The sequence below is a fragment of the Suricata suricatta genome, chromosome 5 (assembly GCF_006229205.1).
Source record: "Suricata suricatta isolate VVHF042 chromosome 5, meerkat_22Aug2017_6uvM2_HiC, whole genome shotgun sequence".
Taxonomy (NCBI): Eukaryota; Metazoa; Chordata; class Mammalia; order Carnivora; family Herpestidae; genus Suricata; species Suricata suricatta.
Genome location: NC_043704.1, coordinates 71,742,081 through 71,768,010, shown reverse-complemented (window position 1 = coordinate 71,768,010; position 25,930 = coordinate 71,742,081). Strand labels below are relative to the sequence as shown.

Sequence of the window (25,930 nt, the reverse complement as noted above, 5' to 3'; positions counted from 1 at the left end):
TTTCACCAAAGGGTCGTGCCTGCCTGCAGAGACCGCAGGTGTGAACCCAGGCCACGGAGAGAGGACCCCACCACAGGCCCACTCTGGCTGCAGTGACTATGCAAGCCGGACAGGAGGTGAGAATTCTCATCTCAGACTCCCGGCTCTGCTCTGAAATTCTTGTCCTTGGTGAACCCCCAGGGCACTGTCTCTCGCCATCCACAGGACATGCCCTTGGAGTTGTTTTTGCTCAAACTGCCACCCTTTCTAGGCAGCTCCATGGATGTCAACAAGGGAAGGACCCTAAAAAGTAATCTAAGTGAAACTACCAGAAAACATTACAGAAAGAAAAAACACAGGGTGCGGTGTGCTTTAAAAAGTATTTATGAGACATGTGTTTTATTTTCACAGAACATCACTTAATAAATATTTTACCAGGATGATGAAGGTGAATCACAACGATAGAAGAAGGTGGGGCAATGAAGGGCTGGAAACACTTTAAGCTTTAACTTAAACCTCAATTCACCAGATTTGTTCTCTGCATCAGACCTGGAAATCTGGCAGAGAAAGTGTTCTTCTGCTCACAGACCACACGTCTAACCTTGGCACGTAGCCAGGTCAGTATATGGAAGACCAGTGGCAGCGGCTCTTGATGACCTGAAGCAGGGGCTTCCTGAAGGTGAGGAAGATGACGGTGCAGGCCACCAGCAGGGTGAGGCAACTGGGAAGAATGAGCACGAGGTACAGCAGGCCCATGTCCACTCGCTCCCATTTGCAGTCCTGAGGCACGTCTCTGGGCAGCTCAATCAGGCGAATGACCCTGGAGGAGAGGTTGCAAGTGACCATGGCCGAGTCGGCAACAGTGTGCAGGCGCTGCAGGGACCCCCAGCCCTCCACCCCACAGCAGTCATACGGATTCTGACTGAGGTAGATGGTCCGCAGACTTCTCGTGAGCTGCTCAGACACAGCCCTATGGGGAAGGGCTGTGAGTGAGTTTCTTCGAAGGTCCAGGGTCTGTAGGGCCAAGCTGTCCCTGAACCGTGGGAAACTGGTCAAAGAATTCCCTGACAGATCCAAGTCTCTCAAATTCCCAAACCCAGAGAAGTCCAGCTCCCTGAAGCTAGAACTGAGGCCCACATTCCTGAGAGACAGGACCTGTAACGTGGGGGCAATATCCCGGAGAGGGGCGACGGTTCCATTCAGAACGCCCCAGTTGCCAGACAGGTCTAAGTGGGTGAGGGCGGTCCCCTGGAACGAGCAGTCTTGTAATGCCCCCAGCCCGCAGCCCTCGAGAGAGAGGCTCCTCAGAGATGCCACATTCCTAAAATCCACACAGCTTGCGGGGCCCCGAAGGTCCAAGCCAGCCGGCTGGGGACAAAGTGAGATTTGATTGTGGCTCATATCAATTGTAGTGATGTTACTGGCATCAGCAAAAAGGCCAGTGGGGATATCCATGAGCTGGTTGGAGCTCAAGTTGAATGACCGGAGGCTCCTCAGACAGCCGGGGAGCCCCGGGGCCAAGTGCAGCTCTGACAGCTGGTTCTGGCTCAGGTCCAGCTCAGTGAGCGCCCCTGGGGGCTCGTGCTCTCGGATGTGGAGCGTCATCAGGCAATTCTGGTTGAGGTTCAGGTGGGAGAGGGAAGGCATTTTCTTTAGGAAGCCATCGGGCAGGTATTGGAACTGGTTCTGGCTCATATCTAGGAAGCGTAGGTCCGCAAGGTCGCTGGACGCAAACTCTTCCCAGAGGTTGACCGTGGTGATGTTGGTCACGTTGCCGTCCACAAGGAGGAACTGGGCCACCATCTCCCGAGGTGAGGAGGTGTTGTACAGGTCCTTGTAGAAGCCCATGTTGTTGTCCCGCAGCAGGAGCGTGTGCAACTTGCTGCACTGGGGCAGGAGTGGGAAAAAGAGCAGCTGATTGTGAGAGAGGTCCAGCGTCTCCAGCTCAAAGGCAGCCTCTCCCCCTGACGCCAGGAACCATTCCAGGACGTTGTAGCTGACGTTGAGGAACTGTAGCTGTGTGAGGTTGAAGTCCACGATGCAAGGGAGGTTGTTATAGGCCAGGTTGAGGCGTCTCAGCTCAGTCAAGCCATCGAAAGCGCCACCCTCAATCTCAAAGATGTAGTTTCTCTGCAAATCCAGTTCCCTGAGGTGCCCCAGGCCCTCGAAGACAGAATCTTCGAGCCTCATGATGGTGTTCCTCGCCAGGGACACAGACTCTAGCGAAGAGAGGTTCTGGAGCATGAGGGCCACCATGTCTTCTGTGAGGGAGTTCCCGGACAAGTCCAGCCTCTGCAGAGCCTGCAGGTGGTAGAAGGCAGCCGCTGTCTCCTTGTAGCTCTCCGAGAGGGAGTTGTCGGGCAGCTCCAGGCTGCGCAGACGGGCCTGCCCTTGGAAGGCGTCGCGGCCAATGCACTCCAGGTGGCACCGATGCAGACTGAGGCTCTCCAGGAGAGGGTAGTGCTGGAGGGAATGGTTCCACAGGACCTTAAGCGGGTTGGCATCCAGGATGAGCATCTGGGAGTAGGGCGGGAGATCACTGGGCACGGATGCAAGGTTCTGCCCTTGGCAGTTGGCTACTCTGTCAACCTAGGGTCAGACAGACACCGGTCAGCAGGGAGGAGGGCCTCCAGGGCAGACAAGTTTATGTACAGAAATGTGACTCATTCACTCGACTTTTACTGCAACTGCTAAGAGTGACGCTAGAGATTTTCTTTTTTTTTTTTTTTTAAGGCTAGGAAAATGTGGAACAAAAGGGAACTTTTCTTTGTTCTTAACCTTCGCATTGAAATAGTCAGCTAGGAGCTGAGTTCCAGGCCTCACTTAAAGGACACCTCATGTCAGAGAAAATCTGAGCACTTGTGTTTTTGGTTCTGAGTGGTGACAACTGTGCTTGCAGTTTGGTTTCAACTGCGAGAGGGCTTGAGGGCCAGGGCTGTACCCAGTTTGAACCCCACCACTGCCATTTGTTCCGACGTGCCCTTGGGCAAATAACTTGGCCTGAGTCTAAGTTATTTCATCTGAAAAAATGGAGATGAAAATAGAGAGTACCTAGCTCAGAGGATTGCAGTCAGATCCGGCGAGAGGCTGCATGGCGCCTGACACAGTGAGCGCCACTTATCATCACAGTCACTATTATGTTGTTATCGCTAGTACCCTAACACCTGTGTGTCCAACAGGCTCAACACCAAACAACCAAGATGCTGTGGCAACTTCATGTCACCCAAAGTAATTTTGCTGGGGGCGCTCCTCTACACTCTGGGTTGATAAATATTACAGCTTAAAAGGACTTTAGGGCTCATCATCACCCTGAACTGTACAGAGAAATGGTATCTGGAGAGAAGGGAAGAGCCAGCGGCATTGCAGGGACAGGAGCCCTGAGCTTCTAATGCCCAATTCAGTGCTTGTCCTGGCTATGTTCTACCACAACCGTGCAACCCGAGGAGGCAGGATGGATGAGACGACCCTGTTCTCGCTGCAGAAATCACGTTAAAGATGCTTTAACACAGCCCAATGTTCTACAAGACTGGCAAAAACAGTCACAGGAGTCAGGTGTCCAGGAAAAAAGTTTTAAGTGATAAAATAGAAGAATAATGAAATTCCTTTTCAAGGATTGGTCAGTAGGACAAAGTCAGTGATTGTTGAAAAAAAATTTTTTTAATGAGACCATACTCTACAAACTGTCCAGTAATTTAATTTTACCACCTTTGATAATATGTATAGACATATTGTCTCGGCAATGAAAATAAATTTGATCACATTCTGTTACACAACTCTCTATCAGTTCGTTGCATGAACAGCACAGTGGTTGAAAGCAAGAGTTCTACGGTCAGACCAGTTTGGTTCTGCTTTTTATCACATGGGTGACTTTGGGCTGGCTCCCTAACCAGTTAGGACCTTCATTATTCCACCTGCAGCATGGAAATTATACCTGTAATTTTCTCATAGGGGCTTTCTATTTCTTCTGATTGTTTACATAAAACAATACAGAACCCGGCACATAAGTGCTTAATAAATGTTAGCTATAATGATTAGCATCGCCTGATTAATGAATCTCTATTGTTGCACATTTGAGTTGTTTTTAATTTCTACATGAACAGCAGAGGGAATTTGCCAAGTTCCTTTCACACTTCCCCTCCCCTCAAAAGTCTTTGGAATTTTGGTTGGGATTACATTACAATTAGGGGTTAAATGGGGGATAACTGACATCTTCACAAAATTGAATCTCCCCATTCAGAAACAAGGTGTGTTTCTTTATTTGAGTAAGTGTTGGTCTCCCCCTAACAGGGACTCTCTGGAGAATGTTGCGGTTAGGGGCTTTCCTCAAGCCCTGAGACCCTGTTTCACCACAGCTGCTGTAGGCATGAGGGTCAACCTCTGAAGTTCCCTGTGGCCCCACTGAAGTGCCACGTGGCAGTCAGAGCCCAAGAAAACCTCACCACGTCCACTCTAGGAAAACATGTGGCTTTGGCAAGGAAGGGTATTGGAGGTAACTGGACCCTCAAACCCTCAGCCTTCCAAGAGCCATGGATAATCCACTCTTCGGGCCCTGTGGCAGCTGACCCCTGCTCTTGCCCACTGGAGAGGGTCAGACAGGCAGCCTAGTCTGAACCCTGAAAGTCTATCAGAGAACTTTATTCCCTCCTCTTTCTATGCCTGATTTCATCCTGAATTAGCTCCTGTGAAGTTAAACTTTAAATGTTGTTTTTTAATGTTTATTTATTATTTTGAGAGAGAGAGAGCTGTCAGTGCAGGGCCCGACACTGAGGGCTCAATCCCACAAACAATGAGACAATGATCTGAGCCAAAATCAAGATTCAGATGCTTCACCAGTTGAGCCACCCAGGCGCCCCTAAAGTTAATCTTTAATTGACTCTGTAAGGAATTAATGGAAGTCTGTAGTGGCAGACACTAACAACAATAATAATAGATAAAACACATAGCTCTTAGTACAAATGAGGCCCTGTTCTGAGTGTTTTATATACACTAGCTCATTTACTCATCTTAGCGATGCAGTATTACGGTATTATTGGCTGGTATTGCTATTCCATATTTTACAAATGGGGAAACTGAGACACAGAGTGCCCTTCCCCCACCAGTGTCACCAGCTAGTAAGCTAGGATTTAAATTTTTTTAATGTTCACTTATTTTTGAGAGAGAGAGAGAAAGAAAGAAAGAAAGACAGAGAGATAGAACATGAGCCGGGGAGGGGCAGAGAGAGGGAGACACAGAATCCAAAGCAGGCTCCAGGCTCTGAGCTGTTAGCACGGAGCCTGACATGGGGCTCGAACCCATAAACTATGAGACCGCGACCTGAACCAAAGTCAGGTGCTTAACTGACTGAGCCACCAAGGCACCCCACGCTGGAACTTAAACCTGGTCTGGCTTATCACTCCCACTCTGTCCTAGAGTATCCCACAGCATAGTGGTTAGAGGTTACTAAAGGTGGTTAAGAACCATGACCAGCTGGGTTTTTAAGATTTAACAGCTTTAAGAATACATTAACCCCGATATCCAATTTGTCTTCCTAGTACCTAGTGTATAATAGGACTCAAGGAATGTTTATGAAATGTATATTTCTCAAGCAAACTTTTGACTTATAGGCAAGGGAGCAGTTTTCCAGAAATGTACCCACTTGTTATGAGCCAGGTCTGTTTCCACATATAAGCTGAAAGCCCTGGAGAGGGTTTGTCTTAAGCCTCAACATGATCAAGAGAGTTGCTCTGCAGTCAGCTGTTCGGGGTTTGCTATCAGCTCGCATACAAGCTCTGAGTCAGGGCTTATCCAGTTTTACTACGCCCTACTCAGGGATTCTGATACCACTAGTAGACCTCAGTCATCCAGATTTTTAACCAGATGTTCTTGTTCAGGTGACTAAGCTATGCCTGTCTCTGGGCCTCCTGTCTGCAGCAGGAATGAGAAAGAGGAGCAAGGACTGCCTGGTCTTTCCCAGGTATCATCTTAACCTTTGGTTAGGGAGCAGCTTGCACATGGCCCCGTGCTAGGCAGCTACACAGTGATTCAGACTCTTTCATTCCCTGGCGGCTTTGATGGACAATGCATCCGTCTTCCAAGCAGACCAAACCTTGTCAGGACAAAACCAACAGACAGCTCAGAGTTCCCTGGAAAACTCACCAATTTGCAACCCCCTTGGGAAGCTGCTGTGGCCATTCCACTTTGATTCCTCCATTCCACTGTCAAGAAGTGAAAACCCAGGCACAGCCAGAGGGGCAGTAACTCCATCTCAAGTGCAGCACTGTGGACAGAAGGCAAGGAAGAAGTGAGTAAGAGAAGGTCATCTCAGAGGGCTGTTTTGCACTTTTGGTAGAAGGAGCCAGTTCCCAGCTATGTCTGGCCTTGGAGGCCCACAGCTATCAAGAGGTGGAAACCCACAGATTATTCAAATACCTCAAGTTAGCCAACACTTTCAACCTTTCACTACAACTGTAGACAAGAAACTTATTTTTGTTTTGCCTCTACCATTTGATGGACAGGTGGCAGAACACTGAAACTTCTAAGAGCCCACAAACAGAAGAGAGAGGCAAAGGACTGGAGGAACCAGATCTCAGGTCACCTAGAGTGTGCCACATTTTGTAGCTCAGTTGACGTTTTCCTCCCAAAGCTCAGATCTACCTGAGCTCAACAAATATTTGCTGCATGCGTGAATGAATAAATGAATGAATGAACAAAAGAATGGTGAACTGGGATTGAAATACTAATTGTAGCTTCTCGTCCTGTAGAGTTACTGATTGTAGTGTTGAGATGAGGTTTTTAGAAGGGTAGATCTCACTAGTTTTGACTCATTTGAATATAGCCCTTTGGGGAAAAAAAGGACTTTGATATTTTGCCTGGATAAGAGAAAAAACTGAGGGGCAAATGAAAAGTAATCTTCAGGTATAATAAGGATTATTGATGAGGTGTAGTTGCCAGCCCTCTTACTGGCCAGTGAACACAGAACAGGAACCATGAGAAGGCTGAAATTATATGTATACCAACAGAATTTTAGAACTAAGTGAAACCATAGTTTCACTTACCATACCATAGTGGAAATATAGTATATTCTCTGGCATTGAATTTTTAACAGAATATTCAAAGGCCCAGAGATAATAGTCAAGGTTCCAGATCAACCTAGTAGCAGGGCTGAGAGCAGCCCCCACCCAGGTCCCCTTCCTTGAGCTCCAGGATGAGTAACAGGCATTTGTCTCCCTGAGGGTGCTGTTGAATTGACTGCCCTCCTCTTCAGAGGGCTTAGTGTCCAGTGACAGTCCCCTCTCAGCTCTGCATTCCTCACAATCAGAAGTGCCTGGCCCCAGCATTTCATCTGCTCCATCTTTCTGACATCCCCCCGCCCCCCAGGAGTGAGCATGGGGCCTGCCCCCTAGCCTTCTCCTAGACCAGCAGCACCAGCACGGAAATGAACCTCCTCACCTATTCCATGGGACCCACAGCCCTTTCTGCCTCACACCAGACCCAGGCCATGGGGGGCCCCTTCCTCTTTCTTTAAATAAGTTTATACATCTCTAGGTTAACTTTAACTTCCTGGTCAGATTTTAATATTCACCAGTGAAAACAGACTAAAAGAGAAGCAAAGCGAAACCAGGTAAAACAACTTTAACCTTTACTTCATGTCAGGTCAGCACTCCTTACCACAGAGGGAACCTCCAATTCCGAATTCATCAGTATTTGCTGGACTCTGGGAATCCCCTTCCCGGCCCTCCTTGCGCTTCTGCACCTGTGCAGGAAGTACTACCTCATAGCATGTACAGAGCACAGATGGCAAAAGCAGAGCCATATGGGCTTTGTCCTTAGGATCTGCACAGGACACACACACACACACACACACACACACACACACACACACACACACAACAGGAAACAACCTTGGGATCACTGCCCACCTGGAGATAAGGCTGCCAGACTTAGAAAATTGCAAGATGCCATTTGAATGTCAGGTAAACAACAAATAGCTTTTTAGTGCAAAAATGTCCCATGCAATATTTGGGACACGTTATACTAATGAAATTCACTGTTTACCTGACATTGAAATGTCACTGGAAGTCCTATATTTTATTGAAGACAGACAGGGAAATGAGAACCATGGACTTACCCTCCTACTTTCCTCCCTTACCCCTCTGTGAGGCTCGGGATGGTATGTGTTGCTGTGACAATGACCCTTTCACAGGGGTCCCTTTCATTAGATAGGCCTGATGTCATGCCCTGAGTATAATTTTAATCTCTGGGTCAATGAGAAAATTTTTGCAAATTTAAAATATATTTTCTCCCTCCTCCTAAACTCAGCCAACCAGCCCAGAAAAATTACTGCTGTTCCCTCTGGGCAACTCCTTCTATCATGAGGCAGCATGGGAAAATTATGGGAGGTAGAACCAAACAGACCAGGGCTTGAATTCTGTTTTTTGTCCTTCAGCAATTCATATAAAGGCTCCAAGACTCAGATATCCATAAAATGGGGATAATAATAACAACTATTCAGAGTTTTTATAGGATCAAGCAGTATATATGAAAGTGCTTCATTAACTGTGAAGGTAGTTAATAACATAATTATTATTTATGAGTTTCAAACACCATGGAGCTGGTTGAGTGGCTGTTACATGTAATCCCTAAGGTAATTCAACAGTTACACAAAGAAGGGGAAAGAATGAAAAATCTGAAAGGAAGAATGAATATATCATTATGCCGACTGATGTGTGACAGGTATGCAGGAAGATTGCATTAAAAATTCTATGTTATGGGGTGCCTGGGTGGCTCAGTTAGCTAAGCATCCAACTTCAGCTCAGGTCATGATCTCGTGATTGTGGGTTCAAGCCCCACGTCGGGCTCTGTACTGACAGTTTGGAGCCTGGATGGCGCCTGCTTCAGATTCTGTGTCCCCCTCTCTCTCTGCCCCTCCCCTACTCACATTGTCTCTGTCTCTCTCTCTCTCTCTCTCAAATGTTAAAAATTTTTTAAATTCTATGTTAATAAATTCCAGAACAAGGTTAATCCAAGTAACAGAAGACTATGCCTGTTGAGAGCTGTTTGTCCTCAGATAGGTGCCTTACCCTGCTCTGTACCATACAGGACTGACTTCTGAAGGCTGTTTCCCAAGCTCCGCGTGGCAGCTGGCCTCCGGGGGGTTTGGTCAATGGGAGGCACGATGGGAAGTTACACAGCAGAAGGAGGACTGAATCTTTCCTTCTCTCTCTGCCTTGGACTGAGAAGTTCTTGAGCTTCTATTGGCGACTCCTAAACTCTAGTAACATCCTGCCTTTATCCTTCTCCTGAAGATCACAGCTTCCTGAAATTCCTGACCTCCGGTTGACTGTCTGTTTTTTGGTTAGCTTCATAGCCTCTTCATGTGCAGCCAGTTTCCTGCATTAAATTTCCTCTTTAACAAATAATCTGGGTGTTTGTGTTTCCTGGTTAGACCCCGACAGATACAATGATGTAAGTGTGAAGGCTTATGGTCAGTCCTAAACAAAAAAGATCTATAGTGACCCCCAAAAAATAAAAGGCTTTTTATTCTTTCTCAACCATTCAGGTTGAGAAACACTATTCCAAGAGTGTGTAGAAGGATTCCTCAGAGCCATGGCACTGCAAAGAGTACAAGATGAGTTTGGATGGCAAATCTCACTGGAAATCCCACGAACCCTCAGCTGTGTGCCTAAGACTCCTTCCCCTCCCCCCACAATTAACCTTAGTTGGGTGAGGACCACTCCACAGAGTCCCCAGCTGTAAGAGGGCGTCTAAGCTTATGGCAAATAAGTAACTGTTGCACTTCACTCCAATCTCTCTGGCATTTTCTAGAAAACACATCCATTTTTAAGCCAAATCATCTTAACTACATTTTGGGTAGAGAACGGGAAGTGAAAGGAAAATAATTATAATGGAGGGCACACATGGTAGTATGGCATTGATAATTAAATCATTTTTAATATTTATTTTTGAGAGAGAGAGAGCATGCACAAGTGAGGGAGGGCAGAGAGAGAAGGAGACACAGAACCTGAAGCAGGCTCCAGGCTCTGAGCTGTCAGCACAGACTCACAAACTGTGAGATCATGACCTAAGCAAAAGTCGGATGGTTAACTGACTAAACCACCCAGGTGCCTTTTGGCATTAATAATTTAAATGAGGTAACCTGGAACCTCCCCTCACTATAATTAAAAGGGCCTGGATGGTTCCCATTTTATGGACTATGAACCACAGAAGAACTGTAGCCACAAGAAACTGCTAATCATTCCCCAAATAGGGTCTGAATAAGTGTTGCATCTCCTGGTCTGGGTGACTGCTGGGAAAGTCCCCTATATAAAGGGTGAGATCCTGAAATGAGAAGCAGATGGCATTATTAGACTCAGCTTATAGCTTCTTCTTAAACCAGGTAACAAAATTGAAGAGGTCCTTCTAAGCGTGCAGGCAAAAAAATGGTAAGTCATTCTCTTTTATATACAGTCTACAATTCTACATTCTTATATTCAGTTAACAATTTCTATAAGTTCAGTTCTCTGTATATCTTTTCCAGTCATGGTTTTCATGATCATGGCTAATGCCAGAGATTGTCAGCTTCTAATGAGTGAAAAGCTCTGAAAGCCAAGCACTAGTGATGCAGGGGCTAGCAGGACATTGGTACTGAACCGCGTCTGTAACACATTTGACTTGGAGATATCAAGATTATAAATCCCACCTTCTGTTAGACTGAAGTCCTCTTAGTATTGCATTTATGTTTATTCTTTATCTTCTAACTATTCTTTTTGTGTTCAGTCATCACAAAATGCCCTTGCTGGTCCTTCTCTAAGAAGTCCGTGAAATATCAAGACCTCCAGTACTTCATGGCATCCTCTGTGCAATCAATGGTCTGGAGACCATGCATTCTAATTGGTTATCATGGAAACTGTGATTCAACCCATATAAATCCCATGTCATACAGTGTTCCTTTCTAAAATTTTTATTTATTTATTATCTTAAGTAATCTCTGTGTCCAATGTGGGGCTCAAAACTATGATCCTGAGATCAAGAGTCGAATGCTCTTCCAACTGAGCCAGCCAGGCTGCCCGACAAGGTGTTTCAGTCAAAAATACAATATGGCTTCTTGCCTGGCTTTTCTCTGTTCATATCCAGTATGAACATACATAAATGATGAAAACCAATTCACTTCATAAAGACAACATGAATCGAGACTATTCTAGAACAAGAGAACACTAGTAGTGAGGAAGAAGAATGCACATCAGCTGTAAAAGTTCCTGTTTGTTTTAGAAGGTATGCTTGTTTGCTTTTTCTGTTTCCACGAGATAGGAGGGAGGAGGTCCTGCTTCACTGAGCCACGTAAGGTAAAAGAAGACTGAGTAGGTGGCCCTGTGAGCTGAAAGGGGTGGGAACATTTACTCCTGTGGGACAGGGTGTCCCGATCCTGCCAGCAACAGCTCGACTGTATGCTGGGCGAGCGCTTGCCATATTCATCCCCATGACCACATCAGTCCTGGGCTCGGGACCGCTTTAACGGAAGAAGATGGCAGTATGCCGGCCAAGGAATGGCTCCAGTGAGGGGACACATGGGCGACACAAAGGACAGGGAGGAGAGGGTGAGTGAAATCTTTTGACTGCTCTCTGCTTCTGAAAGTCCTGAAATTTCCATGTCATCACAAAAGTCAAAATTGCTCAGGACTGCAGCAGCATTCTTAGACCCCCTAACACTTAAACATATATGAACACTACTTGTTTTCCAAATGCATGTGGGTTTTCCTGGATTAATAAAATAAAATAAAACTTCTTTTTAAATGTTATTAATTCTAAGTAGCTTTCTATCATGATGCAATGTCTTACTCAGCTGGGAGTCAAACACAACCACCTGGAAAGGCTGATCCTACAGGTATTTTTGTCCGTAAAAAGATTTCCTCATACTAAAAGTTTGGGAATGCTAAGGAATAACTCTGACATGAGTTTTGGTTTTGTAGTGTGGGAGGGTTCTGATTCATTTTCAGGAAAGGATGCTGGATTTCTAATATTCAGGGGCACCCCGAATATCACCTGATTCTCACACTCTCATGTCCTCATCTCCTGTCACTGCTGTTACTACGGCAGCTGCCGCCAGAGCAGGGACTGCACGCTCTTTGCTAAAGGCGCTATCAGGAGTGTTAAGAATGTTATACATATATTAGCATGTAATTGAGAATTTTCTCCTCAAAATAATCAAATAAGCTGAAAATGCTTTAAAGAAAGAGGACTTTGGAGAGAGATGGTAACTTTCAGATTGGTCTGAGGGGAGGAAATCTCTAGAGGCACAGAATGCACAAGTGTGGGGTGTGAATGTGTGCAGTGGACGACCTCTAAGAAAGGCACAGTTGCTAGCTAGAGGGTTCCCCAGAAAGGGGGTCTGCCTTTGTTTAAAAATAAAAGAGCAAATCCCACCTGGGATCCTGGGAGAAAGGGAAGGGCAGCTGGTCACACACCACAGAGAATAAATAATAAAGAACAGAAACCCCAGTCTGTGACCACTTCAAATAATTCCTACTACCAAGAAGTATTTGAAAGCCGCAGGCAAACAGCTTTGGTCTCTTTGATCGCAAAAAATTAGAGTGACTTTAGCCCTCACCAAATGTTCAAATGTAGCATCTCCCATAGTGAGACCACCTGATACTCCAGGTGCGGTGCCTTGGGAAACAAAGAGCCCCATCTTGGCAGTACCCTTGCCAAAAATGTTTGCCCTGGACCCAGTCGTGAGAGAACAATCAGACAGATCCAGGCTATACACGGTCCTAGAAGACAACTGGCTTGGACCTTTCAAAGAAGTCAGTCTTAAAACATAAAGACAGCGAAGGAGAAAAGGGGGAGGTTTGATTACAAGTGAGTAAGAAGCATAATAACCAGGGCACCTGGGTGGCTCAGGCGGTTAAGCATCCATTCTTGATTTTGGTTCAGGTCATGGTCTCACACAGTTTGTGAGAGTGAGCCCCGCGTCGGGCTCTGCACTCCTGCTTAGGATTCTCTCTCTCTCTCTCTCTCTCCCTCTCTCTCTCTCTCTCTCTCTCTGTCTCTTTGGCCTCCCTGCTCATGCTCTCTAAGTCTCTCAAAGTAAATAAATAAACATTAAAGAAGAAGAAGCATAATAACCAAATGTAATGCACATATCTTGAATGGGTTTTGGATTTTTTTAAATCTCTAAAAGAAAAATTTGAGACAACTGGGATTATATGTGTACTAAATGATATGCTTTCACATTGTATTATGTGTAAATGATACTATCAGATTATCACTAATTTTTGTAGGTATGATAAGGATTTTTTGGTTATGTATGAAAGTGCTCATTCTTGGGAAATGCATGTTGAAGTATTTAGAGGTGACGTTTCATAACCTCTACAACTTTTATAATCTACTTTCAAATGGCCTAAGAGAGAAAGAGAGAGGGAGGGAGAGAAGAAGGAAGGAAATTAAAGCAAAATATTGCCAACTGATAAATTTAGCATGATACTTTTAACCTTCCAGTAAGTTTGAAAATTTTCAAAATAAAAATTTATAGGGAAAATGAAATAGATGTTGGGGTTTCTAAAGGCAGAGGGAAAATTATGGTAATTTTCTGTCCCAGCATTCCCTGGAACATATGTTTTTCAAATATCCTTCTCAGAAAGGTGTTCAGTATACAGCTATTAAGTTAAAAATGCATATACACATATACCTTAAAGCTATCCTGAAAATTCTAACATTTAACATTTGAGCTAGAGCTTCCGGGCTGCTTCTCTCCTTCATGAAAGGAGCCCTAGAGAGTTAGATCATGTGTTCTGACCTGATGTACTAATATAACTTGCACTGTCCAGGTCGCTAGCTCTGTCCTCCACACCTACAGTCTCTCTGGGGAGGCAGCCCTCAAGGGAAACACATGACCTCAGCACCATCTCCACCTGAACCTCCACCTCCACCTCCAACAAGCTAATAGAATCTTGGGGAAGCATCTGATCAGAGGAGGTCAATCCTTACATGCACCCAGCACCCTATGAGTGACCCCAACGCAGAGACAAGGAAGACAATTAGACAGTGGAAATTGGAGCTAAATGCCACACAGAGAAGGTAAAATTGAATGTTGGAGGGATCTTACTGTGAGGACGCAGAAGCTAAGAGTCAGATGACAAGGTATGTGAACAGAAAAGAATGAAAACAGTCAACATTCATCTCAACAGAGATCAGAGGAGGGGGAATAGGAAGAATGACCAGAGGGCGGGCCCTACAGGCTGGGCAGTGAGAATGGGCTCTGAGGCTGCCTCTGGGGTTCCTGATGGTTCTCTGCAGGGTCAGAAAGGTTTCCAAGCTCCATGTTTCCTCTGGATAGCACCCCCCCAACACTCCTCAAGGGCTGGCTCTACTGTTGTATCTTACCAACAAAAAGGGGCTAACTAACATAGGACTTGCTCTTTAATAAGCTTTAAGCCCAAAGGACAAAACTGGACGATAGATGCATGCAAGTTTTATGATGCTACCTGAAAATTAGAGACAGTGGTTAGAATCTGAATCTAGCAGTATATTTTTCCAAGTGCATCCTACAAGCAAGAATTATTAAGGAATAGGAAAACTGAAGAGCAAAAAATGTGGTGGGAAACAAGATATTAATCCAGTCTTAAAATAGCTCCCTACTGATTAGTCATTATTTTGCAAAGGTGAAAATAACTGTTTTATGGTGGAGAAACTGGCAGACACCTCCTTAACCAAATGATCAAATTACTACAGCGTCTTACTGGGGTATTTGGCAAAATTTGAATGCAAACTATGGATGAAATAACAGTATTGTATCAATGTTAAATGTCTGGAATTTGATTACATTTATGTAAGAGATTATCCTTATACTTAAAAAATATATGCTATATTATTTAGAAGTAAAGGGGCATAATGTCTGCAAAATTATTCTCAAATCATTCAGAAATATGCATATATATATTTTTAATAAATAGAGAGGGAAAGAAAACAAATATGACAAAATGTTAACAACTGGTGAAGAGAGGTGAAGAATTTATGGGAATTCTTTTCGTTGTTTTGCAATTTTTCTGTAAGTTAGAAATAGTTTCAAAGTTTCAAAGTTAGGGGCACCTGGGTGGCTTGGTCGATTAAGCATCAGACTATTGATTTTGGCAGACAGTGTGGAGCTTGCTTAGGATTCTCTCTCTCCTGCTTGGGATTCTCTCTCTGCCCCTCCCCCACTTTCATGCTTGCATGCACGCTCCCTCCCTCTCTCTCTCAAAATAAATAAATAAACTTAAAGTTATATAAGTTATGAAAATTTAACACATAAAAGCACAAATGGTCTTAAAAAGTGCACTCTAGGGACACCTTGGTGGCTCAGTTGGTTAAGCAACCAACTCTTGATTTCTGCTTAGGTCATGATCTCACGGTTCATGGGATCCAGGCCCCAGATGGATTTTGCACTGACAGCACGGAGCTGGCTTGGGATTCTCTCTCTCTCTCTCTCTCTCTCTCTCTCTCTCTGCCCCCCCACTCTCTTTCAAAATAAAATTTTTTAAAAGTGCACTCTACAAACAATTAGACTCTTGTTACTGGAAAATTGACTGACTTTGGGTACTGATAAATCATCATGTGAGACGGTTGTAGACATCATTTCTGTTTTATAAGAATCTGCACATACAACTAACTTGATTTGCAAGATTTTTGCTTGGAGAAATTGTACTGACACCAAGCAAATGGTTTAGCAAGATATATTTATGGCTTAAAATGTAGTCTGGAAAAGGAAAGAAGAAAGGGAGAGAGGGAGGGAAGGGAAAAAAAGAAAAGCAAGAATGACATTTTGGTTTAAACTTTATGTTGGATTTTTTTTGAGATTTTATTTTCAAGTAATCTCTACATCCAATGCAGGGCTCAAACTCACCACCTCAGGACCAAGAGTTGCATGCTCTACTGACTTAGCCAGCCAGGGGCTCTATTGGTTCAAACTTTAAATTCAAGATAGGAAGAGTGGGGTACCCAAGTCTTTCTGATTGAGGCGATAAGTAAATAAATAAATAAATAAATAAATAAATAAATTCAAGATAAAAACTATTCAACTTTTGAATAATGAGCTTAAGATTACTTTGATAACTAGTTATCAAATCTACAAAGGCCTAAAAAAAGGTTTAAATATTCTCTGTGTTCTCTTTTCCTGCAAATAAGCCACAAATATACTTTAAAAATCGAGACATAATTCACATACTATATGATTCACCAGTAGTTTTTAGTATGTTCACAGAGTTGTACAACCATCACCGTTGTCTATTTCCAGAACATTTACATCACCCCAAAATGAGACCCTGTACTCATTAGCAGTCACTTCCCTGCTCCCTTGACAAACACTAGTCTACTTTCCATGTCTATGGATTTTTCCATTCTGGACATTTTATGTATATTGAATCCTACAATGTGTGACTTCCTATGTCTGTCTGCTTTCACTTAGGATAATGCTTTCAAAGTTCATCCATGCTGCAGCACATATTAATCAGTATTTTCTTCTTTTTTATAGCTGAATAATATTCATTGTCTGGACAAACTTACCACATTTGTTTATGAATTCATTAGTTGACAAACATTTGGATTGTTACTACCTTTTGGCTATTATGAGTAATGCATCTATGAACATTCATGTACAAGTCTTTATGTGGCCATGTTTTCATTTCTCATGCCTATACATCCTGGGAATGAAATTGATGGTTCATATTGTAATTCTGTTTGATGGTGAAGAACTGCCAGACTGTTTCCCAGTTTCTGCACCACTTTATATTCCCACCAGCAGAGCAGGAGTGTTCCACTTCCTTCTCGTGCTCAGTAACACTATTTTCTGTCATTTGTATTCCAGCCATCCTAGTAGGTGTGAGGTGCTCTCTCTTTGTGATTTTGATTTGCATTTCCCCAATGGCTAATAATGTTGAATATTCACATGCATTCATTGACTTATTTTTTTTATCTTTTTCAGCTAAATGTCCAAAATGCGTACTTCTAAATCCAAAGATTTTTAAAAATTTGATTATATGTGAAAGAAAATAAAGAAGAGTCATCAAAGTGAAGAACCAGTTGTAATCTTTGGTTGAATTAGTACATTCCTATATTTTGTGTAAAATTAGTGTTCAGATGGTGGACATATCTAAGAAAGAACTTGCATATTGAGGATTAGGGCAAAACGGCATTTAGACTTGTGATGTGTGAATTCAGACCTCACAATTTGCTTCTCTGGCTTTCTCTCTTTTTAGTGAACTTGTTAAAACATAGGCAACATAATAGCTTTTGAATTCTCATCACCCCTAGAATCATCTTAGTCCCTGAAGGTGGGAGGGAAGATTGGCACACTTTTTCTGAAGGACAATTTTACAAAATTTATCAAAGATGTTGAAAATGTAGATTATTTTTGATTCAACAATTCCCCTCCTAGGGGTTTATCCTAAGGAATTATAATGTATGTAAAAATATTTCTACTGAGATATTCGGTGCAATAGTAGTGATAATAATTTTAAAAATTATAGAAACCATCTATAAGTTCAACAATGAAAGGATTGGCTACCTACACTATGATACAACTCTATGACAGGAAGAATGCACTATAGTTAATGTTTCAGTGGCAATATATTTCACGATGGAAAGATGTTCATAATAAAATATGAAGAAAAAAGGAACATGCAAAACAGAATGTATGGTATAATCCCAAGTTTACTAAAGGAATCTGCACTCATCTGCATGTACATGGAAAATACTTAAAAGGGTTCACATCTGAATCTCAACAGTGGAGAGAATTGCACTCAATATTTACTTTTTCATATCTGTATTTTTGCTTCTTAGTGTTTTCTAATTTTCCAACAATCAACTTCAATTACTATATTAAGACAAGTTTTTTAAAAGTTTATTTATTTATTTTGAGAAAGAGAGAGAGAGAGAGAGAGAGAGAGAGAGAGAATCCCCAAGCAGGCTCTGCACTGGGCTCTAACTCCCAATGCAGGGCTCTAACTCATGAGCCACAAGATCATGACCTGAGCCAAAGTTGGATGCTTAACCAACTGAGCCACCCAGGTGCCCCAAGACAAGCTTTAAAAGAATAGAAATCAATCTACTATTACTTAAAATTAAAATATATGTTATAATCAGAGACTAATAAATATAACAAAAATAGAGCATTTCTTATAGGTACTTAAAATTGAAATTATTGTGAGCATGCTTAAAGGGATATTTGGAGTTAATGGAAGAAAAATATCACTGACTAATAACTAAAATAAGTCATTTTATAGACATATCTTTCTTGTTTAGGGCCTCGGGGATTTAGATTTGGGGATGCATGTTCTTAGTCCAGCTTCTGGAAAGATGACTATAAGGGTGAAGGAAGAGCCCAGGCTAAGGGGACAGATGGAACAGGTCCGAAGCCTGGCTCTGACCTTCAGTACATCACTCAATTGCTTGCCTCGATTTCCTCCCCAGTTAAATGGGAATGAATTATAATACTTGTGTGGTAGGGTTGCTACTATATTAAGGTTAAGGTTTTTAAAAAAAAATTTTTTAATGTTTATTTACTTTTGAAAGGCAGAGAGAGACAAAGCACAGTAGGTGAGGGGCAGAGAGAGAAGAAGACACAGAATCAGAAGCAGGCTCCAGGCTCTGAGCTGTCAGCACAGAGCCTGATGCAGGTCTCAAACTCACGGACCGCGAGATCATGACCTGAGCTGAAGTCAGACGCTCAACCGACTGAGCCACCCAGGCGCCCCTATTAAGGTAAGTTTTAAAAGAAGATTCAAAAAAATAGTCTTTGTCGTTTTTATAGAGTTATCCTTGACAGGTAATCAACCTGCCTGTGCTTAAACACACTCCAAAGGGGGGCTCAGTGCTTTGTAAACAGCCGGTTGTGCAAATACCTTTCGCATTTGCTTCTAGACCTTGGATCCCACTCTAAGCCTGCACAAATAAGTGAGGAGTATCATTTGAATTTGTTAGAATGTTCCTTGGATGTGTGGCCCCAAGAATTTATGTGAGAAAGGACAATTTTGTTGCCCATGACTTCTGGCGCATGCATGTTCATTCAAATTTAGTAACTGACTTTTTTTTCTTCAGGAGAATTGTAGTGTTTCTGAAGGAACTAACTGCCCGCCAGTATTTTGGAGGTGAGAACACTCAGGCCAGAGAGATGGGATGATATGGACAAGATGCCACAGGGGACACAGTGCAACGGTTTCCAAGCACTGGTTTAAAATTCAGATCTCTCGTTCCCACCACAGCCTAGCACACCTGCTCAGCCAGGCTGATGGGGGGAGGGGGGCAGTCTTCATCTGGAAATGGCTTAGGTTCTGTCCCTTCCTGGAGAGGGGCTGGAGGCCATAGCAGCTTTACTCCTCTGGGGCTCTTCCTATAACCAACTCCTGGCAGCCTATGTGGAGGGAATGTTGCTTAAACACTATCCTGCCCAACTTAGTCGCCTCAAGGCTACAAATGAGTCAGCAGCTTCCCTATGTGGTCAGGGTCAGCCCTTTAGAACCAATGGAGGTCAGCTCACCCTGTCCTGGTCCATGACCACAGTTTTTAAAAAATGCAAATATGCTCCCACTGGGGCCATAACACCTTGCTCTTACACGGCTGGGAGTGGGAACGTGTTGTCACTTTTGTTTGCGAGAGACCCACATAACCTCTGTAGACAGGAACCCTACGAACAATGCGTTAGTTTCAAACCTGTCATTTCCTTTCACCATCGCAGGTTTCTCTCTCATACCCCATTGTGGCCTCAGGTGACAATGATACCTGCCTGGCTGACCTCACGGGGTTGTGTCAAGACTGAATGAGAGAATGTGTGGAGAACTTTGTTAGTATACGGAAATGTTGTGGACTTTATTAGTAAGACAAGGTAGTGTCAGAATTAAAGGCAGAATTCAATGCCAGGGAGTGGTATTGAAATAAAGAGGAGTGGCAGCGCCTTCTCCCATCCGTCTGAGCTGTGGAGTTTGGGCCCCAGGATGTTCAGATGAGCAGACACCGCCCAAAGTCTGTGGCAGACATGGGCAGGGAAGGGGTTATAGGTGAGAACCAAGGCTTATGGCCCGGAGTGGAACTATATTGCCTCTGCCCCCCCCCCCCCCCCCCCCCCCCCCCCCCCCCCCCCCCCCCCCCCCCCCCCCCCCCCCCGCCAGCCTTGGTTACCTTGAGAAAGAGCACAACTGAGGAAAGAAGTGATGTAGATTCCAGATAACTGACGGGCTCAGTGGGGTGGTATTCAAGCCCCCAAATTGCCTCAGGCTCTCAATTGCAATCGCTAATGTTTATTGAGTGCTCACCTTGGGATAAGTGTTATGCTAAGTGCTTTGCACATAATAATCCTCACAAAATCCTAGCAGGTATGTTATCATATTCATTTTATACATGGTAAATTGAGTCTCACAAAGGTTCAGGCCAGAGAGTTAAGAGAATGTCAGAGCTGCCATTCAAACCTAGTCTGTGAATCCAGCAAAATTCAACCGCAATGCCATAAGCCCCAGCCACCCAGGATACTTGCTATCCATGCCTAAATCATGTATTTTCACACAGTTTCCTTTGTGGGAAAGGCCCCTTTTCTAGTCTTCTCCAGCTGCCAAACTCCTATTCACCCTTCAAGGCCCAGTGCATGAGTCACTTCCTCATCTCATTCTAATACTTCAGTTGAGCAATGATCCAATGATCCATATAATATAATAATATGTTATACAGAGTTATAGCTCTTATCAAAGTTTTTTGATATTTTTGTTATTTAATTTTTATGTTTTTGAAAAGTAAAATGAGCAGTTACTAGATATTGTCAGTAATTTAACTTTTCCCCAATATTTTATTATGAAAAAAGTTTTTTTTTTAATGTTTTATTTATTTTTGATACAGAGAGAGACAGAGCAGGAGAGGGGGAGGGGCAGAGAGAGAAGGAGACACAGAACCAGAAGCAGGCTCCAGGCTCTGAGCTAGCTGTCAGCACAGAGCCTGATGCGGGGCTCGAACCCACGAATGTGAGATCTGACCTGAGCTGAAGTCGGAGGCTCAACCGACTGAGTCACACAGGCGCCCCTGAAAAAAGTTTTTTAACATTTATTTATTTTTGAGAGACAGAGAGACAGAGGATGAGCAGGGGAAGGCAGAGAGAGAGGGAGACACAGAATCTGAAGCAGGCTGTCAGCCCAGAACCTGACCCAGGGCTCAAATTCATGACCCCACAAGATCATGACCTGAGCTAAAGTCGGCCACTTAACTGACTGAGCCACCCAAGTGCCCCTTTATTATGAAAAATTTTAACACACAGCAAAGTTGAAAGAATTTGACAGTGATTGCTGGCATACCCATCACCTAGATTCTACTGTTAACATTTTACTATATTTGTTTTTATCACATAGCTCACCACCTACCTATCCTTCTATCCATACTTCAATCCATTTTAATTTTTCATTTTTCAAAAGATTTTTTGTTGTTTATTTACTTTTGAGAGAGATAGAGCGAGAGCACAAGCGAGAGAGAGGCAGAGAGAAAGGAGACAGAGAATCCCAAACAGGCTCCCCACTGCCAGCACAGAACCTGACGTGGTTTTTTTTAATGTTTATTTATTTTTGAGACAGAGAGAGACAGAGCATGAGCCATGGAGAGGGAGAGAGAGGAGACACAGAATCTGAAACAGTCTCTGAGCTGTCAACACAGAGCCCGACACGGAGCTCGAACCCACGAACCATGAGATGCTGGATGTGCACCCTGCCATGAACATATGGTGAGTGAATGTTCAGCCGGTTGCACGATTTGCATTTGTTGGTAAATAGGTATCCCATGAGCCCGGCCCCTCTCTTGGTACTGCCAGGCCCCCACCATGATTGAGCAACCAGGGAGCTAACACCTGACCCAACAGGGGCCCAAGGATTCTGATTCTAATGACGATGTCCATTCTGATTGGTCAGTGCCTGTGCCATGCAGTGCTTGATATTCTGAATAGTACCCCTGAGTGTTCCTGGGGCCATGGTCTCCTGTGTCAATGCCATGAAGTGTAACTATGACAAAAATGAAGGCCTTTACAGGTTTGCAAAAAGAGCTAGAAAGTCTAGGAAAAACCTGGGAATTTAGAAGGAAATAAGAAGTCGGTATTACTAAGTATAATGGAAGCTTCAATTCAGGGGTTGGAAAAGGTCTGGAAAACCTAGAGAAAGACCATCAGGAGAGTCCCAGGAGGAGGTCTACAGGTGTCAATCTAGGCAGTGACAGGGAGACCATTAGCATGTCTGAAGCTAAGGAGGTGACCCAGGGCCAGCCATGGAAAGACCTGAGGGAGAGAGCTCAGCCTTGGCATCTGGTAGGATCCCTCAGGAGACAGCAGAAAGGCAGGAGAGACTCAAGGGACCATGGCTGGTCTAGATGAGGGGTAACAACAGGAAGGACCAGGAGGAGCCAGTGTCCAACCTGACATCTAAAAAGGAGTGACATGAGGTTACTGGAGAACATGATGTGTACACCAAGGTGAGCCCCTGCTGACACTGCAGGTGCTGGGCTGCCTCAGACACTTAGGTCCTGCTTGAGAAGAGTCAAGGTAAAAAAAACAGAGCCCGAAGGGCTATCTTCTGTGGAGAAATCCCCTCCCGATTCTTTTTTTCCTTGGAAGTGGCAGCAGAAGGTTTCTTGGGGCACTAAGCTATCCCTTGACTACAGCGACCTTCTGGGTTGGGGCTGGACGTGGGGCTTCCCTGCGTCCTCACAGGGCTTTGTGGCCACATTCAGCCCATCACAGGCACGAGCTCTGCCTCATGCCCACCTCCCTGGTGAGAACACGGCAGGGTCTACTTCCTCCTTCATTCCCTTTGTTCGGTCTGAAATCACTCATGAATTACAGTGAGAAGATACATGCGCTTTGGTCTGAGCACCTGATTCCATTTGCTCTGGAAATCAGTGGGTTTTTCTTACCCACACTCATTTCTCCTTCTGGTAACAACTCTTCAGTTCCCCTTTAAGGAGACCACTGCTTCCTTTTTCTTACTTTTTTGATTTTGTTGCTTTTTAATTGTAAAATACTCATAGCATAAAATTTACCATCTTAACCACTTTTATTTTTGTTTATTACTATTTTTTAATGGTCATTCATTTTCAAGAGAGAGAGAGAAAGAAGGAGTAGGGGAGGGACATACAGAGGGAGACACAGAATCTGAAGCAGGCTCCGGGTTCTGAGCTGTCAGCACAGAGGCCAATGTGGAGCTCAGACTCACAAATCAGGAGCTCATGAACGGAACAGAAGTTTGATGCTCAACTGACTGAGCCACCCAGGCACCCCATTAACCATTTTTAAACGTAAAGCTCAGTAGCATTAAGTACATTTACATTGCCATGAAACAAACTCCTTTCCTTTCTTAAGAACTCCATGTTTGTTTGGGTTTGACCTCAATCCCTGGCTCCAAGAAGGGGCCTATGCACAAGGCCTGGGCCAGGCCCATCAGAGCCCTAGTTCCCTGACCACAGGGATGGGTTTACATTGGGTACATCACAGATGACAAGCCCATGACAATCAACAGAAAGACTGTTGGTAGAACTATTGGGAAAGAGGCTGGCTGTTCCTGCTCCAGACGCCACACTGGTGGGAACTAAGCTTGGAGATGCAGTTCTTTGAATTCATGGAGGAATGGGATTATCTTTGCCAACAACTTTAGGACCCGCCTAATAACAGGAAAAAGCAAATCTGACAGTGTTTGAGCACCTGGACCTAGCTATACCTGAAGCTATTCTACACAAACTTTTGGTTATCTGAAACAATTAATCTTTTTTTTTTTTCTGAAGCCAGGCTGAGTTAGATTTTTGTCATTTGCAACTAAAAAACCCCTGAACTCAGGTTTGCAGCCGCTTGTGAAGCTTGACAAGATCCAAGTACCAGCGTCCTTTTTCCCTCTCCTCACCTCTCTGAGCTTTCAGAGATCATCACCAAACCTAGCCCAGAAGCCCACACACATTGAGCACATATTATTATTAATATTTTATATAAATTTATAAATATATTTTTAATATATAATTTATTAGTGATGTTGTGAAGAACAGTTTGAGGGGTGGGAAATGAGTATAATAAAGAACTTCTATCAAAGGCAAAAAGATTTGTCACTAATATCCAGACATATCAGTAAGCATCATGAGCATATAGCATGTCCCGAGAAAAATAATGTTTTTCAGTCACGGTGGAAAGCCCACTTGTCCCCTAACTTCTGTTGATTATAATGTGTCTGAGGATAGTGTGAGACACATCTAGTTATCCATCCAAGAGGTTAGTTTACACTGTGTGGTGTGGATGCACGCTGCAGCCAGAATGAAAATTATAACTGGCACTTGAATCACTCTTCTGTGAGGAAGAGAGAAGCCAGAGAAAAAGGTCAATGCATTCCTAAAACAGGCCTCAGGCCAAAGACCCCAGGCCTTGCCTTCTGTTTGGGAAGTCGCTGCTCTTGGATCAACAGGTTAAGCCCAATGTGGGATCAGGTTTATATGGGTTTTCATGAAATTCCTATAAGGGCACCCACTCGATGAAAGCACCCTCTTTGTGAAACACCCTTTTGTTTTGTTTTGTTTTAACCTAAAGGCAATAATCAAGGGTTTTTTTGTTCTATTTTTTTTTCTTGGCCCATGATTTTATAATCACCCCTAGGAATTCCCAGACTTACATGTACAAACCTATGGGATGTGTGAGAAAAATAAATAAGTCTAAGGGCTATAAAACCTAGCAAACCATCAGTATCCACAGAAGCAGTCTGTGCAGCACAACCAGTAGGCGAAGGGGGCACATCACGGGGTCTCACAGGGCTGGCTCTGTATACTGAAAATTTCTCCCATCAGACTCCAACAGGCTGCACCCATCAGGGCAGAAACCTCCAGTGGGGTCCCCTGCAAGTGCACCAGATGTGCCCGGGGGCTCCATTCTTAGGATCCTTCTCAGCCTCCTGTAGTTCCAGCCATGGCTGGGCACGTGGCCACCTTCTCTCTGGGGTAGAGCCTGGTCAGTGGCTCCTTACTTATGACAGCTCCTAAGTGCACGGGGATACAGGCTGAACCTCTATAATCCAGCCCACATGGATAGGCCATCAGGGCTACTAGGGAAGAGCACTGGAGAAGAGGCCAGAAAAGCCTGGGGTCTAGTTTCCCTCTGATACTTACTAGCTGTGGGTCCTAGTAACAGAACCCTACAGAAGTTCCCAAGGACAGAAACTCTGGGGAATGGGCGTTGCCCGTCTTATTCAAGTTCTATCCCCAACACCGTGAACGCACTTGCACACGTATGACATCCCTAAGTATGTGTGCTGTAAAGGAGTCTAGGTGCTTCATCTATGAAATGGTGATTCTCAATCCACGTTGTGGGGCAGCAAAGGAGATCCGTCCAAGCACTCAGCATGCCGAGTGTTCACAGTATAGTCTTACTACCTCCAGTCACTCAGCCCAGGAAGGGATCATTCGTGTTCCTATTTCACAGATGAAGAAACTGAGGCTCAGAAGTTCTGCCCAGAGCGCCTGTACTCAACCCCAGAAGGAGGAATCGGAAGCCTTCATTGCTTTCTGCTACACCACACCACATTTTTCGGCTCTAAGTGCTCCCGGAGGGAGGTTTTTTTCCACCTACCCGGGGCTGTGGCCCCCAAACTGAGCACAAAAGCGGTGGCGTTTGGATGCAGCAAGCCACAACTTCCCCGTCAGCCCGGAGCTGCGAGCCACACGAGCCAAGGACGCTGACCTCCTACCACCCAGCCGCGCGACTCGCCCACCCAGCAGGGCCGCCCGGCGGGCAATACTCACGGCTCCCGTAGGCCCAGGCGGCTCCGCGGGGCGCATCCTCTCCCGGGGCCTCGGACTCCTCGAGAGCAGCCGAACGCGGGGCTGGGCTGCCTCCTCTCCCTGGGGCATCAGATTATTTTAGCACTTGCGGAAGGAACGGACGGAAACTGAAGTCACATGGAGCGCAAGCTGCTCAGCGACTCAGCACTCGCAGGAGCAGGCATCTTAGAGGGAACTG

At 44.4% G+C, this 25,930-nt stretch overlaps 1 protein-coding gene across 1 annotated transcript; it reads right to left on the bottom strand.

Annotated features, from left to right (window-relative positions):
- Positions 1 to 345: 345 nt before the first annotated feature.
- On the bottom strand, positions 346 to 25,930 carry NRROS (negative regulator of reactive oxygen species). Its single transcript, XM_029939536.1, has 3 exons — positions 25,714 to 25,930; positions 6,115 to 6,235; positions 346 to 2,568 (listed from the first exon to the last, which is right to left on the bottom strand). The coding sequence occupies exons 2-3, from the start codon at positions 6,220 to 6,222 to the stop codon at positions 598 to 600; spliced, it is 2,079 nt and encodes a 692-aa protein (XP_029795396.1). The 5' UTR covers positions 6,223 to 6,235; positions 25,714 to 25,930; the 3' UTR covers positions 346 to 597.